The sequence below is a fragment of the Pteropus medius genome, unplaced genomic scaffold (genome assembly GCF_902729225.1).
Source record: "Pteropus medius unplaced genomic scaffold, Ma_sr-lr_union100, whole genome shotgun sequence".
NCBI classification, from domain to species: domain Eukaryota; kingdom Metazoa; phylum Chordata; class Mammalia; order Chiroptera; family Pteropodidae; genus Pteropus; species Pteropus medius.
Window position 1 is genome coordinate 3986130 of NW_024348242.1, and position 17246 is coordinate 4003375.

A 17246-nucleotide genomic window follows, 5' to 3' on the forward strand; every position below is an offset into this window, starting at 1 on the left:
CTCCGCCTTGTAAAAAACAGTAAGACAACACAGGTGGCTTTGCCTGGCAATAAATATTTTAATTTTTGTTTCATTTTTATGATGACAAATAATTTTCAAGTTTATTTCCTTTTGTTTTTAAATACAAAGCTAAACCACAAACAGGTACAACCAAGACATTTTATCTCACATTGACACTCTGTCGGATCCTCCTCCAATTCGCTGACCGCTGACCAGGCAAGTGTGGGGTCGGGGGAAGACTCTCTTAGGTAGCACCGTCGTGAGGCTGGGGGCGGGTGGGGTGGGGGTTGGGGGACATCAAGGTTGAGGACAGGCTCTCACACCTGTCTCCATTCACATTTACCTGGGTCCAGGGGGCCAGGAGACCCCGGGTGACAGCTCCAGAGTCCCGGCCCCCTGGCCTATAGGTTAACAAGAGTGAGAATCAGTCCCCCCCCCTCCCCCCGACTGTGGGAGGGAGGAAGCTACCTGGTCCTCCTGCTGTCACAGTCAAGGTGAAAACGTTACCCTTAGCCTCGATTCCTGGGTGCTGGACCTGCCTGCTCCCCTGGGGTAGGGGCCTGCACACCAGGGCTCCTAGGCTCACACTCCGTTTTGTGGCTGCACGTTCTGCATGTTCGCAGGAAGGACGCTAGGCGGTCTGACACACAGAAAGCCCGACAGCAGGTCTGGAACTTTAACCCAGCAGAATTAGATGGGATGGGGTGAGGGGTGTGAGTTGGGGGACGGAGTGGGTTGGGAGGGGTCAGGATAAAGAAACAATTTCTGGTCCCACTACAAAACTTTATTTTGATTGAGATAAATTACCATCTCAAATCTCTTCTACAAAAACAAAAACAAAAAAAAAAAAAAAAATAAAAGAAAGAAAAAAGAAAAAATGCAACCACTTCCTCCGCCTGAACCCTATGTACATGTAAGTTGTTTTCATGGTTTTTTTTTTTTTTTGTCTTTTTTGTTTTTTGATTTTTATTTTTTTTTTTAAAATAAATTCAGTGTTCACATTTCTATAAAGAATGACCCCAGTTCCGGGAAGCGCTGCCCCGGCAGAGCTAGCTAAGCAACGCTCTTCCCTGCCCACGTCTACTCCGATCACCCGCCCTGATGCTTCGAGGCGCCCAGAAAAGCGGCAGCCCGTGGAAGAGGAAATCCAGCCCGGCCCGTGCGCACGGGCCCTGGGCCGGGGAGCTTTCGAGAAAGCAGAGGGGAAGACTGACTGACCGTGAAACCTTTTTAAAAAAGAGTCCTACACTTCCCCGTGCGCCTGTCGAGGCGGCAGGAGAACAAGAGCTTGGGAGCAGCCGGCCGGGCCGCCGGGTGCGGGGGGCGTCGTGGCTCTTCGGGCCAGAGGCAGGAGCGGCACCCGGCTTCCTACTTCAGCTTCGACTCTTTCCTCTAAAACCTGTGCCGAGTCTCTGACTGCATGCACGGGAAGCACAAACTTTCGGCTTGTATGCAAAAAAGGTACAAAAACAACTAGAATATAAAAGTTTTGGTAATATAAGGCCATCTGTTCAAGTCCACCTTGGAAACCTGTAACAGATATTTAAATACTACAGTGAAAGGCATCTTAATATACTTTTTAAAAACATCTGAAGTAATCTTGCTAAGATTAAGTGTGTAAAAAAAAAAAAAATCTGTAACTCCCTTTGAGGGCACTTTGTCCATTGCGGGGGGTAGGGGCTGGGGGAGGGCGGGCGGTTAATGCTTCAGCCAGGGGTAGGCCTCGAGGGAAGCCCGGCTGCGGTCCCCGTAGTCGTACAGGAGCTCCTCCCCGGCCTCGATGTCGCGGGAGGCGATGAGGATGAGGTGAGGCACGCCGTCGATGTCGTGCAGTTTGGTCTGGCAGTTCCCACATTTACTGTGATTGATCAGTCTCCCCAGGCGGTTTGTCTCCCTCGTGGCATCCACGCTGGTGGGGACGGGGTGGGGCGGGGGCAACAAAGGATCATTAGATTGCTAAAGAGGCTTTTGAACCCGGCCGGAGTCACGCTTGCTCTCCACTCCTGTGGGATGTCAACTTATCGTTTTTGGGAAAGCAATTCGACTCAAAGAAATGCCTTTGAGAGTCGAGAGAGGCAGCGGGTGGGGTGTCTGAGATGGGGATGCAGAAGGCTCTTTGTGCAGGCATGTGAGGCAACTGGAGGGTTCTCCACGATAAATAAATGGATAAAGGACAAGTGGGGCGGGAGTAGTGGGGGGAGGCTGTACGTGGTGGGGGCAGGGAGCACATGGGAACTCCACCTGCCGCTCATTTTGCTGGGAACCTAAACTTGTTCTACACCCTGGGGGAGGGTGGGGGGCCAGGTGAGCCTCAGCAGTGGTGTTCACATAACTAGTTGAAGACGGGGCATCCGGAGCAGCTCCAACCCCAAATATAAAAAATGGGAAGGGGGAGAGCTGCTTGACAGCTTTGAAAAATGGCAGCAAGAACTAAACAGGAAGCTGAAACAATAGAGAATCGGATGCTCTCTGCGCCCCCGGCCCTGTGGCCTCTGCCATGCCCATCACTAGTGAACTCACCAGTAGGTTTTGCTCAGATACTGAAAATAGTACATGTAGCAGCCGGTGGAGGGGTCCTGCGCGTACAGAGCCTCCCGCTTCTTGGCGTCGGTGATCTCGATGAGGTCCCCGTGGTATTCCACCACAAACTCGCCCCGGGAGAACTGCTTGGTGGCGATCACGCCCCTGCCTTTGCCATCGATGAGGTCAATCTGTTGGGAGGTGACGAGAGAGAAGGTTGGTTCCTAACAGCAACGGATACGACGGTGCACGGCGGGCTCCCAGGGTGCCTAGGGCTCGCAGTACTCTGGAAGGCTTTCCTGCGGGACGCCTTAGAATCCTCTCGTTTTACGTGTGCACTTCGATGAGGATGATGTGAATACAGCTGTACAACTATCATCAGGATCTATCGCCCCAAAAAGTGCCCTTGTGCCCATCGGCAAGGCATTGATCGCTACACTGGATCCTCATGAGAGACCTGCGAGGTGGGTGTCACCTCATTTTGCAGGTGAGAAAACTGAAGCTCAGAGAGGCAGAGCCATATCTAAGGCCACGAGGCCAGGACGTGGTGTAACACGGACTCGGTGCCACTTCCCAGGAAACATTTATTAGTTTCTCCTTTTAAAAGTTTTCCCAGGTCTACGGCCACGCCACCCTGAACCAGCCCAATCCCGTCTGATCTCAGAAGCTAAGCAGGGTCGGGCCTGGTTAATACTTGGATGGGAGACCACCTAGGGAAACCAGGTACCATAGGTGTAAAAAATTAAAATAAAGGGTTGTAAGCTGACAAGGTCCTTGTAATCTGTGAGGTTAACCGAGGGTTGCCTCACCTAAAATAATAATAATAATAATAATAAATTAAATTAAAATAATAATGCTAAGTGAAAGCCAGGTGCCACAGGCCACCCAGTCCATGATCTCATCTGTATGAACCATCCAGAACCAGGCCAATCCAGAGACAAGCAGGCTGGTGGGTGCCAGGGGTTGGGGTTGGGGGAGTGGGGAGTGACTGCTCACAAGAAGGGGGTTTCTGTTTGGGAGGGTGAGAAAGTTCTGGAACTAGGCAGGCATGGTAGTTGGACAGCATTGTAAATGGACTCGATGCCACTTAACTGCACACCGTAAAATGCCTAAAATCGTAAATTTTATGTCTTTTGGATTCTACTGCAATTAAATCTTTGTCAGGATGACGTTTCACATATGAGCCCATTTACGTTCCCTTCGTGAGACGCTCCCGTAACAACAGCTTTAGAACGTCGCCCCGCGACGGCCTAACGGCCTGACTAGTCAGCGACCGCCAAGGGTCACGGCAGCACGTTCTGACCTTGTGGCCGTGGCCTCCACACGGGGCCCTGCTGGCCTTACCTTCATTCCTTCTTCCTTCCCACTTTCAATCAACTCGTCTATTCTTTTCCTTTCTTCAGACTGAGAAGACAAAACGGGAAGCACATCAGCGTTCTCTCCCAGGCCCTCTGGACCTTGCTAGGCCACGCCACAGGGTCACCCGCAGCTGGCCTTCATAACGCCAGTCCCCAAGGACGCCCAAGACCCCAAACCTCCCGTCCTTCCTCATCGCCCGTCTGTCGAATGGACCAGGGGGCACACCGCGGTGGCCCAGGGACAGAATGGGCTGTGGCTATCGCCTGTGTGGCCCATGCAGTGTTTTTTAGAAACATTTAAGTCGCCGATGTCTACAATCAGGACTCTGACTTCATGCAAGCTTAGCTAGGGCTGCCTGGAGGCCGTGCCTGTTGGGGCATTGAGGGCCTCGCACCCCAAGGAACCAACACTAAACAGAGAGGCAGAAGAGGAGTGGACGCGCTCGGCCCTCCGTGCGCTTCAGGACCGCCCCCTCCTGCCACCACCTCCGTCCCCGCCCCTGGTCCCACTTCTGTCGGAGCACGGGGCGCCGGAGGGAGCTATGCACAGACAGACCAGAAGCCCTGACCGACTGAACCCGACAGCACACGGGGGAGCAGGGCGGTGGGCAGAGCCCTCCACCCACGGCCGAGCCCAGAGCGCCTGCGCAGAGCCCGGCCTGGGACTCCGCCTCGGCCAGCGGCGCAGCCTGCAGCCCACGTGGGACCTTACCGGTCGCTCAGTCCGCATGTGTTTACTGAACATCTGCAGTGTGTGCTGGGGACACGGTGGTGAGCAAGGCCTGGTCTCTGCAACCTCAGGAGGGGTTTACGGGTGCTACAGAAGACCCCGCCCCCGCCAGACGGTCCCCAGCCCGCCCGCTCCTGCCGCCTGCGCTTGGCCAGACGCCCTTGGCAGCGGCCACACTGTCCTCCCGGCTCCCACTGACCCCGCCGCCCTCGCTCTGTTCTCCACACGGCATCCAGGGGGTCTCTTAAAACTGAGATCTCGCCATTTCCCTGTTTAAAGCCTTCCCGTAAGCTTATTTGCCAGCAATGTACCAACGTCAGTTCTCTAGTGTGATAAATGCACCAGGGCACCATAAGATGCCGGTGATGGTGGAAACTGAGGAAGGGTCCGTGGGGACATCCTGCACCGTCGTTGCAACCCCTCTGTAAATCTAAAATTATTCCAAAACAGTTTATTAAAAGACAAAACGCCTTTCAGTAGCTTCCCATGCTACCGGGATAAAATCCACTTCCGACGGCCTCTGAGGTCTGCGGGGTCCAGGCCCGGCCTCTCTAGCCTCATCTGCCACCATCGCCATCACCCTTCCTAGGCCACCTTGTCCCTGCCTCCGGGCCTTTGCATTTGCTGTTCCCCAGGCCTGGATTACCGTCCCCCAACCCGTCTGCCTGGCTTGCTCCTTCCCTTCTAATCTCCGCTCCAAGGGCGCCTCCCTCGGAGAAGCGTCCCTGACTACTGGACTGAAGCAGCCTTGGCCTAGCCACGCCACCAAGCGACTCAGTTTCATTAAACTGACGTCAGAATGCTATCCGGAAGCATCGTGCTTTCTGGTTGCCTTCTTTTTTGAAAATGTTAATCGCTCTCCATGAGCAGAGGGGCCTCACGTTTCTTGAGGAATCTCTTGGCCTAGAACAGTGCCTGGCACATAGTAAGTCATCAAAGCGAAAAATGACTGTCTCTGTCTCTGTCTCTCACACTCACACTCACACACACACACACACACACACACAGAGCCACCGTGCTGAATCATGAGCGACAACATGCAGGGACTAGTGAGTACAGTGGGCTATGCAATGGCAGTAATCGTAGAACTGAGGCAGGCGGCTGGGGTTCTCCTGCCGTGAGTGCACACGATGGCACCGGGGTGAGCTGAGGAAAGCCGGGACCCGGGTGGATGCCCCAAATGCAGAGCCAGAGGCTGTTTCATTCCAGCTCCGCACTTTTGGGCACGAAATGACCAGCTCAAGGCTTCCTAGAGAGAAGGCCGGCAGCAGCCCACAGGGGGCCCAGAAGCAGCGTGAGCTGAGTGGGAGGCACGAAAGGTCTGGATGAGGGTGCTTCCGGGCACCTCTCCAGGAGCTCCCACCCTCCTGGCCTCGGCCCCCGGCCCCCGGCCCCCGGTCCTGCCTACTCTCCAAACTCAATGACACGTCCGCCAGGCTCTTAATTTCGCTTTCACCCTTGGCCCGCCACACCCCTCATTCCCTGCCTGTCTGGGCCCTGCTTTCTGCTGCCCAGCCCAGAAGGGCAGGCAGGTCAGGACTGACCTCACCCATCGGATAAGGCCCAGCTGGCCGGCCCTCAAGCTTTACCTGCACTGACAAGAAAAGACACCACCCTGACCAGCCACAGCCTCGCCACCCAGGCCCGCTGCCTGGCCAGCCACCACCTTTACTCGGCAGAGCCAACACAAACATGAGGGGCACAGTATGACTCTTTGGCCAGTGACAGGGCGGCTTGCTCGCGCCACAGACCGAGCTTCGGTGAAGCGAGTGTCTGCTCCCTTCTGCTCGTCTGCTCAGAGACTCAGCAGACCTCATGCATCACGTCCCACTGCAGCCTTCGCTGCCCCAGACAGAAAAGCCCTTGTTTTTCTTTAAAAAGGCCAGCTCAGCCGGCCGCCCGCCCCCGCGGCCCCGAGGCCCTCCCTGTGTGGGCACGCTGGGCTCCAACGGCGGCGGGAGGCGTCTGCTCCTGGGGCCTGGCACGGCCGTGCCCTCTGCAGCGCTGTCTTGTAGAGTGACCTAGCACAGCCTCCCACTGCAGGCAAACATTTTACAGCAGCTTCTTCTGGGCCAAAAGACATCGTCTTTCTAAGGAAATGAAGCCAAAGCTCTCTGGGGGAAGAAATGGACCTCTTAGTTTTTTGTTTTTTGGTTTTTTTTTTTATCGAAGCCTCATCAATTCAAAGAAAAGAGTGAGTGAGAGAGAATCATAGATTATAGTATCTCTGTCTACAGATTTCACATAAAAAATGCCAAAGGAGACTGTGCAGCCAGGCGTCCCCCACCTCTCTGTGGGGGGCCATCCTGAGCACCGCCCCTTTGCCTCGAGGTTGCTTTGGGGTGGGAGTGGGGGGCGGAGGGGCTGTCCGATGCCCGTGAGTGGAGCGTGGAGGGAAACGGACCATACCCGGTGCCCTCAGCAGAGAGGCAATCGCCACACCTCACAGGTCAGGTACTGACTGCAGCAAGCTTGGCACTCCGGGCAGGGGTGGCACTGGCCAACCTGGCCTTCCTATCTGCCCCATGTGCCCAGAGGCCACAGCCGGGTGGGAATGGGCAGAGAGGAGCCTCGGGAAGCGACGCTGCTAGGGAACCACGGCGCCGACTGTGTGCCAGGCACGTTCTAAGGATTCCACGTACACTGAGTTTAACCCTCCCAACCGCCCCCGAGGTCCTCGCTACCCCGCTTCACAGACAGGGCAGCTGGGGCACAGCGCAGTCAAGGAGCTGGCCCTAGGTCACATGGCCAATAAGTGGCTCCCAAGCCACAGCCCTCTACCACCTTGAGACACGACATAGGAACTTCTGGAAAGCCAAGAGACCAGCCTCTGAAAGAACACGCGGCCTTCCCCACGGCCGCAGGCCCCGCTGGCCCTGCCAATGCGTCCTGGACACACTGCCCATGGGTAACCCTGACTCCCCGCCACACGCTCCAGACGATACAGCCCCTTCCCAGAGACATCCTGATCTAGCCATGTGGTGACCTTGAGCATGATGACGATCCCCACTAGACCGAGGAGAATACTGAGGCCATGGAGGCAGAGACTCGCCCCAAGGTGACACGAAGCAAGCTCAGGTCCCGCGAGCCGAGCACTGCCCCCTGGCCCGCCCTGCCCTTCGAGAGCTGCACTTAAAACTACGACCCTCTACCTGCAGCTCAGCTTTGCTCTTCCTGGAGCTCCTTCGCACAGGGTAGAAATCGGTGAGTTTGCGGTTCTGTTGTGTTTTTCCTTGAGCTCTGGGGCGGGGAGGGAAGAGGAGAAAACAGGCATTAGCACTGAAACCACGCTCACACCCAAGAGACACACAGCTCCTGCGGGGCGGTTCCCGGCAATGCTGTCGCTGAACACCTGTGTCCACCCTGGCCTGTGGTCTCGGAGGCTCACCTGCCCATGGGACCTCAGGGGGCGGGTTAGACACAGGCCACCTGCTCTTTGGGAGGGGGTGGCTCCCGTGCTCTGGACCCACGCCAGAACCGAGATGCTGGCAAATAATGGTGCCACCGGTAGTGACTGCAGGGACCCGAGCCTTAGCGTGACTGAGGCCGAGAGGGTGGCCTGTTCAACCCTAGCGAGCTCCGTGGGGCCGGGGTGCGGGGGCGGCGCACAGAGACCAAGCTGCCCCGCATGAGGAGCTTCAGGGAGGCGCTTACTTTTTCCGAGGGGCCTGCTTGCCCTTGCTGGGCTTTTTCAGGGCTTGCTTGGCGATGGCTGCATTGGGAGAATCACAAGACGAGGTCGGAGTTTTGGGAGGTTCTGCTGCTTCGGGTTTTTGGTTTGGAAAAGGTGCCAGGGGACCTCTCCTGGCGTCTTTGATCTTTAGCTCCTCGGACTTCATGGCGCTTCGTGTCGCGTTCCCAGTGTTCCTCTTCTCTGGGGGCAGAGAGTGGAGAAAGACCGGGTTTTATTCGAGACGCCCTGTCGCCCAGTTTCCAGACCGTCGGCTGCTTTCTAAGACAGGCTTTAAGAGAAGAGGGCATGACAGGTGTGCCCCGCAGCAGTGGGTGGGCCTGGTAAGCCCGGGGTCCACGAATGGCTCTCCCAGGAGAAGCATCTGGCTTTACTCTGACTCAGACACTGAGCAGAGCTTTTGGTCTTCTGCATTTTTGTTTTCTCCTTTTTTTTTTTTTTAGCTTTCCTAAGGTATGACTGACAAAACAGTATGATATATAATGTCTACTTATGATATACAATGTCTATGATATATAGTGTCTACGATTATCTGATACATAGTATACACTGTGAAAATCGGATCCCTCCCACCTAGTTCATTAACACATCCGGCCTTCCGCATCTTGACGGGGACAGACTTGAAGCGGACGCAGCACAGACAGCAATGCTGGCTTGAGTGGCTGACCGACTGCTTTCAGGAACTGGGCTGCGACCCCAGGAAAAAAGCTACATTCCTAACGAATGGGCCAGCGCTCGCAGACGAGAGCAGGCCACAACGCAGAACCTCTGGTCACACGTCGTGACGGACGTGGAAAATGATTTGTTACTGAAAGCGGTTGTGGGGCACCAGTGTTGGCAAACTATTCACTTTACAAAATGTGAACGGTTTTTTTTAAACGGTGCAGTCACTTTGGAAAAGGGTCTGGCAGTTCTTCAAAACATTAAACACAGAGTTACCATCTGACCCGGCAATTCTACTCTTAGGCATTTATTAAGAGAATTAAAAACATATGTCTACGTAAAAACCTGTACATGAACGTCTGCAGCAGCTTATTCATAATAACCAAAGAAGTAGAAACAACTCGAAGATCTGTCAGTGGATGGATGGATAAATAAAACGTGGTATATCCACACTGTGGAATATTATTTAGTCACAGAAAAGAATGAAGGGCTGACACAGCCTACAGCATAGATGAATTCTGAAAACATGATGCTGAGTGACAGCGGCCAGACACGAAAGGCCACGTATTGTATGACTTCCTTTGTAAGAAATGTCCAGAATAGACAAATCCATAGAGACAGAATGTAGATGAGGGGTGGCCTGGGGCTAGAGGAAGAAAGGAACGTGGAGTGACTGGGAATGGGCACTGGCTTTCTTTTGGGGGTGATGAAACCTTCTGGAATGAGACACTGGAGATGGTGGAACTTATCTGTGAATATACTAAAAACCACTGAATCGTACATCTTAAAATGGTAAACTTTATGATACGTAAATTATAGCTTGAAAACAGAGGAAAATAAATACATGGAAGAAACCCATCCAGACCGTTCTCCCTCCCTCCCTCGCCTTCTCGAGGGCAACTGGGGCACAACACTAGGAGGGCGTGGTGCCTGTGAAGGTCAGAGGTCACCTCAGTCTGCATCTAGGCAGAGCAAAGGTTGAGAATCAAGGACAAGAGCCTGGCCCTCGGGGTCTCCTCCAAAGCACATCCGGCCCCAAATTATAACCGTTGCCATTTGCTAACACTATAAGCCAAAGAAGCTATCTTGTGCGCCACGTCACTGTTTGGGACCATTTACATTTTGCCCCGTTTCAGAAGGGATGTGAGACTGGCTGACTGCCATTTAGAGAGCCCCCTCCCCAGTCCCTGCGTGGCGGGTGCTATCCTAAGTGCTGCCAAGGCAGGAACAGGCTGCGACACTCGCAGTCCAGAAGAGCAAGGGCGGACGGTATAGAGCATTTCACAAAGCCCTTTTGCATCCACGCTTTAAATCATCTTCAGAATAGCTCTGGAAGGTAGGACTCCTCTCTCCCACTTCACAGATGTGAGAAGTGAGGCTCAGAAAAGAGGAACTACCTGCCCAAGCTTCCTCCACGTAAGTGGCAGAGCGAGAGTTAGCACCCAAGTCATGTCGAGACCAACAAAACAGTATCGCCCTGTATACAGGGGAGAATCGGGCTGGGGCTGGCTCCCAGCCCGGGTTCCTCCTCCTGGTTCTCAGACCTGGCCCCAGAGGCTGGGCTAACCCATCACTTATGGTACTTTCCAGTACTGAACACAAGGCTTCCTTTGTACGGAGCAGCTGGTAGCCCGAGTTCTGCTTCTTTAAGGCGAGCTTCATTAGAAGGGAGCATGGGGACCTGGGGAGAGCTCGCACTCCCCACCGCAGCTTGAAAAGGGGATGTTTGGATTAGAGCGAGATTTCTAGGAGGATGGTTTCAGCTTGTTTGCAGGGCCAGACAGAATTTTCAATACTGTGTATTTTCTTGTTTAGTATTTTAACTCCAAAGCTCATTGCAGATTATGCTGCTTTAGAGAGTAACTTTGAATACTTGAGTGGAAAGAAACTTCAGAAATGAGGTCAAGGCCAGCTCATAAAAGGGAAGGAAGTCAGTTCCCGGTGTTGACATGACACAGTTAGGACTATGAGCGCGTGGTCTGTACAACCTAGACTCATAGTTTCTGCACTTCTGGCTCCTGCGAGCCCCTTTAACTGCAAATCAGGTGCATTATTTTTGCAACTTGGCAAGACAATCAAGCTTGAAGGACGTGCCAACTACCGTGAAAGCGGGAAAACCTGTTAGACCAACAGGGCGCGCCCCCTGGGACAGGCTGCCTGTGTCTCTTAGTAGCAAGACAGAACGTGGTTCCTTTCGAACTTGGGTGCTAAAAGGCTGCATAAAATGTATCATATGTGTGTCGTTATGGAGGAGAGAGGCTTCTGCGGCCCAACCGGCCGTGGTCAGAACTGGGCCATTTCAGAGGCTTACCTTCCCGTTTCCTGTAGATCCCGGCTAATGGCTTCCCCTGGCATTTGACTTCGTGATGTGCAACTGAGTTCTCTTCCTGAAGGGGGGAACGTATTCCAGAGCATTTGTTCGGGCTCATGTAGGTATAGATCTTTGACTGCCCGGTAAACACATTCTCCTAGAACGACAAATGCGTATTCTGAAAGAGGCTTGAAGAAGATCCCATAGCATTTATCAGAGAAGGGGCGAGCAGAATACAAATGACAAAACATCGACATCATCATCTCTTAAACGCAGGACTACCAGGGGCTGCCAGTCCCAGGAGAGCAGTGGAAGGTTTCGAGTCTCCCAGGTCCAAGCCCGACGTTTCCTGAACACATGTGGTCTCTAATTCTAGTCACTAAGGGGACATCTGGCCAGCGGGAGACCCCGCTGTACACAAAGGTCTATGTAAGAAGAACCTACCGGTAGCGGGCAGGTCAGAATGACCCAGAGGAAACGAATGTGGAACCGGAAGGGCTGGCCTGTGTGCAGTAGCTAACTCCCCTGGCAGGAGCTGCAGGGACTCGGCACAGAAACAGGCAGGCCTCAGGGAACCTGATTAACCACTTCTTGGTCCTGAGTCAGCAAGCTAGAGGACCTGTCACTACTGCCCGAGCCTTCTGTGAAACCCAAGTCTGGCCCCTCTCAGACCAGTGCTGCCCAGCAGCCTCCCAGGACTGCCGACTGGACTGCATTTGAGGGAATGCTGGCGGGGGGGAGGGATAACTGCGGTGGGTGGGGAGTGGAGAGCTAATGAAAGCGGGGCCTAGTGCCAGCGCATTTAGGGCGGTCACTATCGCAACCCGCACCTTGGCGTTGAAGAGGGTGGGCAGGATGGTGGGGCGGGCCAGGTCACTGCGGGTGTCTGTGGGTGTGGGGCCTCTCCACTGAGTAGGCACACAGGGGCAGGGCTTTCCCAGAAACAGGGCCTGCTCAGCTATTAGACACCACCCGAGTCAGCGGGACCCGTCACCGCTCCGAGGGACCCGGGCAGGCCCCGCACGGCCCGGGAAGGCAGCCACCTCCGGGGTAGCTGGGTGTCCGGGTGTGGAAATGCCATAAAGACACAAACTTTTCCGAGGTCAAATACTGCCAGGGTCATGGCGGAGCAAGTGTGGACGCCACTCCCAGGCAGGCAGCAGAAAAGGAAACTGCCCGGCCAGGCGCCCCGCCCGCATCCTTGCCCCAGGGCGGCGGGCGGGGGCCTCGGGGCGAGCCCACGTGCTTGCGGCGCGGGGCGGGCGGGGGCGCCCGGCCGCACGGCCCCTCGGGGCGCGCTGAGGGAGTGCGGGGAGGGTGCCTGCTTACCCCGTTGGTGCGGGGCCTCCCCGGGCCCCTCCGCTCCACCATCTCCGGGCCCGGGGCCGTCGCTGCCACCGCCACCGCCGCCGCCGCCGCCGCCGCCTCCACCGCGCGGGGCTTGGACATCTTCCTGCCTGGAGAGGGGGACCCGGGGGAAGCGGGGGAGGGGGCGCTCAGGGCGCGGCGGGGCGGGGAGCGGGGCCGCCCGGGCCGGGCGCCGCGGCGGCGCCTCCCGCCGCAGCCATGTTCCGAGGGCCCGGCGGCGATGGGCCGGCCGGCCGGGCCGGGCCGGGGCCCGCGTCGCCCTCCCGCCGCCCGGCCCCGCCGGGCCCCGCGCGCCGCCCGCCCCCCGCGCGGCCGGGCCCGACACACCCACCTGCAGCCCGGCCAGGCCCATGGCGGCGCGCCCCGCGCCCTCGCCGCCGCCGCCGCCGCCGCGGCCCGGCCACCACCGCTGCCTCTGCCGCTGCTGCTGCTGCTGCCGCCGCCACCAGCGCCTCCGCGGCGCCCCGGGGAAGGGCCGGCGGCGCCCCACGGCGCCCCCTTCCCCCATGGCCTCCGAGGCAGGGCCCGGCACCCGCGCGCCGCGGCAGCCCCGGCCGGCCCGGGACCGAGGACGCAGGGAGGGAGGCGCTGGCGGCGCGTCCTCCGCGGCCCGCCCGCCCGCTCAGCGCCGCCGCCCACCGTCCGGCTCCCGGCGCGGGGAGGGGGCTGGCAGGGGCGGCGCTGCGCGGCGCCTCCGGAGGGAGGGAGGCAGGGCGGGCCGCGCGGCCGCGACGAATCCCGACTCGGGCGCGCCCCCTCGCGCGCGCCCTCAGCCACTAGCCGCGGCAGGGGTGGGAAACATGATAATGACAGCCCGGCTCTCAGCGCGCCAGGCTCCTTCTCTCGCAGGCTCACGGATATTTTGGGAGCCCCATCCGTGCCAGGCGCAGCCGGCAGCGCTGTGCCCGAGCCTGGGCGCACCGAGCGTTTTCGTGGCCATTTATCCTCCCCGCAGGCCCATGGGGGCCGGGGGCAGGTCCCACGGCAATCCCGCTTAAGACGGGGATATTGAGGGAGGTTGCAGGGGCTTGCCCGAGGCCACAGAACTAGAAAGTGATAAATCCAGGCGGTCTGCACTTGACCGGCACAGGCCCTGGGGCAGATAGAGCCAGGGTTATAATGGGAAATTTGTTGGGCGCTTCTCTTGCATTCCTTATCTCATTCAAACCTCACAGCAGCCCCAGGAAGGTAGACACTGTTAGCCACAGGCGAGGAAACAGAGACTGAGAAAGAGGAGGTTGGCCAAGATCTCAGAAATAGAAATGGGGCAGAGTCTACCCTCCCAGCCTCTCCCCTTCCCCTCACGGATGAAATTACAGTGAAGAGGAGCAAACGGTGTCGCAGAAGAGTTTAGCAAGTCACCAGGGTCTCCTGCTCCCCGTGAGAAAATGTCCGCGTTAGGCAGGGGTTCCAGGCGCTCTGGTGTCTCGTCCTGCCACAGCTCACTGCCCTGTGTCACACTATACTGTAGCCATCAGGGTTTGAGGGCCCTTGGCCGAAGAGTTACTGTATTTGTGCTAGGTCACAGATGCAAACAAGATGCCTCTGGGCACCTAGCTCATGCAGCGTGGGTCATGGCCTGAGAGCAAGGTTTGGGTTTCTCTGCCTGCATCAGCCCGAGAGGTGCTTTGTGACCATGGCCAAGTCACTCTCCCAGTCTAGGCCTCAGTGTCCTCATGGAGAGAAACCAAGAACCTTGAATTCCATAACCCACCCAGGGCATGTTCCAACATCCACAGATAAACAAATGGCTGTCACTTTAAGTAGCTGCCTCCCCTTAGAAGGGATAAGACTGTGTAAGATTTAATGGAAGGACAAGCTCAGGACAAAGCCTCCCAAAGCAGCTCAGCTTTAGCATCCTTCAGAGCTGGGGAACACCAGCCGGTCCCCCACCCCACCCCACCCCCACACTCTCAACCACTAACTCTGCCCACTTGAACACCAAGAGATTCTGCCTAGCATGAAAGAGGATTCCAAAGTGACATTGTGACACCCAGGTGGAGCCATCTGAAACAGTGTCTGCAGGGCAGAGAAGGTTTGCAGTTTGTTGCCAAACTATCATGGTAATCATGGTTTGGGAGCAGGAAGCAGATCATCTTATCCACCTTGCATACTATTTTAACCCCTGCCCTACACACCTACTCCTGACCATAGCATTCTCTATTTTAGTCAAGTGAGAAGGACATGCTAAAACACAAGTCTAGTACCCACTCCTCTCAACTCCGCAGCTCTTGTACCTAGATGTAACACAAATCACTCAGTATGAGTTTCAAAATGGTCTTTCCTTTCTCTGTACATGAGGTGTTCATATGTATATAACAAACAGACCCATCGACAGAAATAAAAACTCTTAATGCTGCCTAGGATCTCATAGAAATGGAATTTAACAGCAATGATACTAATAGCTAATCCTTACTGAATGTTAATTATGTGGTGGGCTCTGTAATAATGCATTCTTAAATTTAAACTTCCCGACCATTTATATAGAAATTGAGGCTCGGGGAGGATAAATCACTTGCCTAAAGGTTACACAACTAAGGTGGTGATGGAGCTGGGACCTAAACCTGGTTCTGCTGTGAAGGTACTTTACCATAAAGATGTATATTGCTTCCCTTGAACTCAGACACTAACATAGCAGTTCATTAATTCCACGAACATTTATTGAATCCCTACTTTGTTCCAGGCCCTGTGCTAAGGACACAACAGTGAACATAGAGACAGATGGAACACAGTGAGGCCAGAGGGCTCAGTAGGGACCCATAAGTCATCCTAAGAGAGATGGCTCTGGGGGTTGGGGGAGGGAGAAATAGTGCAAGACACGTGAAAAAAATCTGTGTTCTTGGGAACCATTCTAGCTGCTAAGGGATAATAATTTGGAGATGGCAAAAGTAGAATGCTGGAGACCAATTAGGAGGCCATCTGATACTAGCAATGGAGAGGGACCGATCCTTCTCAAACTAATATACTCGAAGTAGAAATATTTACATGATTGTAAAACTTAAGAACCAGAGAGGAGTTATCTGGTCTCTGAAACTAGTGTCTGTGTGACCCAGCGGGGCTCTGAAAGTGAACTGCAAGTTTAAAACAAAGACCACTTTCTAGGAGAAAAAGACACACTTCATTTGAAGTACTGTAAATGATTTGATATTTACTATACCAAATGCCCAATTTAATAGTCTGCAAGAGTGATGAGGCCTAAGAAATAAGTAACTACTAATTTGGGGGTCGAGTGAGAATCACTAACCAGTAAATTACAAAAGTGATAAGCCTGCCATGGTAGGAGCTGGGAACACCCGTCTTTGCTTTGACTAAGAGAGGTAGAGTAGAACAAGCAAAGAAACCGCACAGCCCGAGTCTGGACACAGACTTTGGACTTCAGCTTCTACCGCTGAAAAATGTGAATAATAATTTATAAAGATTAATTGAGATAACAAAGTGCCTGGCCTTTAATGGTAATTATTACTTGCCCATATTGAGTATTTAAGTATTTCTATGACAATGTGCTTAGTTTTGTTCTCCCTTCCATAGATTAATTAGAGCAAGCCATCTTTTGTTGTTGTTTCTATCAACAATTACTTTATTTTATTTATTTATTTAGGGTTTTTTCTTTTTTTTAAATGCACTGCTGTTGAAATAGGTAGTTTAAATGATTTTTGCTGTGATAGGAAAATGAATCAGGGAAGTATACTTTTATTAAGATTTGTCAGATAAATTAGATACTATTAAATATACTTTTAGATGCTTAACTCTTGTCTGGAGAAAAATATTCGTCTTAATTTTCTCTGCAGATTGGGTTATGAAGCTCTGTAACTTGAAGTTCACTGTGTCTCATTTCTGAATCAGAATCTGGGTAAGTCTTGTCTGGAAAGACCCCAAAGGGATGCTGGGAGAATAAATGATGCAATTGGGTGCAAGGCCTGAAAACAAAGGGGCCCAGTAAATATTTGCTGAATGAATCCTTATATTATTCATTATGACTGCTATAGGAAGCATACTGCACTAAGGCAAATTCTTCCTAAAATGTAATGTCTTGAATTTTGAGAGAAATGTAAAATCTCGACTTACTTTTTAAAAATAATAATTACACTCAAACAATAACGCTCTAGTTTTTGCATGACGGAGACAGCGGCTGGAAATGACCAGCAGTTGGAGATCATTTTGCCGCATAACGTGGGTCTTACTCTCTTGACAGCAAACTAAGTGTGCAAAGAAGGACTTCGGGCAGGGACATCGCCTCGCGCGGCTGTACTATCCCACCAAGCCAGATCCGATGGGCAGGAGTCCTGACCAGCTGCGAGACGAAAGTCCCCCGGGAGGTGCCAGGGGACCCATCTCACCCCAAAGTGAGCCAGCGGGGCCCGGTGCCTGCCCCAGCGGCGCAGAGCTGACTCAGGGCGTGGGGAGGGAAGAAGGGCACCTTCTGCGGTATTTACTCCGAAGCGCCCCCCACGATGTGCGTTACCGCTGTGTGCCTCCGCCTCAGGGTCACCTCCTTTTCCAACAAGAGAGCCCCAAAGCGGGCAAAGCCTCGCTCTCCTGCTCCTCTTTGCATCAACGACAACCATTCCCTAGGAGGTGCCCTGCGCTTTAGTTTCCAAAGAGCTT

The 17246-nt window shown here is 54.3% G+C and overlaps 1 protein-coding gene and 1 pseudogene across 4 annotated transcripts in view; one reads left to right on the forward strand and one right to left on the reverse strand.

The window, feature by feature from the left end:
* Window positions 1-930: 930 nt before the first annotated feature.
* KMT5A (lysine methyltransferase 5A) overlaps window positions 931-17246 on the reverse strand; it is a 16731-nt gene continuing 415 nt past the window's right edge. The window contains exons 1-8 of one of the 4 annotated variants that reach the window (XM_039879278.1): window positions 12973-13101; window positions 12603-12730; window positions 11274-11430; window positions 8263-8482; window positions 7761-7848; window positions 3865-3924; window positions 2521-2711; window positions 931-1909 (exon numbers count right to left, since the gene is read on the reverse strand). In XM_039879278.1, coding sequence (XP_039735212.1) covers window positions 1699-1909; window positions 2521-2711; window positions 3865-3924; window positions 7761-7848; window positions 8263-8482; window positions 11274-11430; window positions 12603-12722 — 1047 coding nt within the window. In that variant the 5' untranslated portion in view covers window positions 12723-12730; window positions 12973-13101 and the 3' untranslated portion in view covers window positions 931-1698. Of the gene's footprint in view, window positions 1910-2520; window positions 2712-3864; window positions 3925-7760; window positions 7849-8262; window positions 8483-11273; window positions 11431-12602; window positions 12731-12972; window positions 13262-17246 lie in introns of those variants that run through there. The other 3 variants (XM_039879277.1, XM_039879276.1, XM_039879279.1) reach the window with 3 other exon arrangements.
* Window positions 3137-3255, forward strand: LOC120616137 (uncharacterized; annotated as a pseudogene).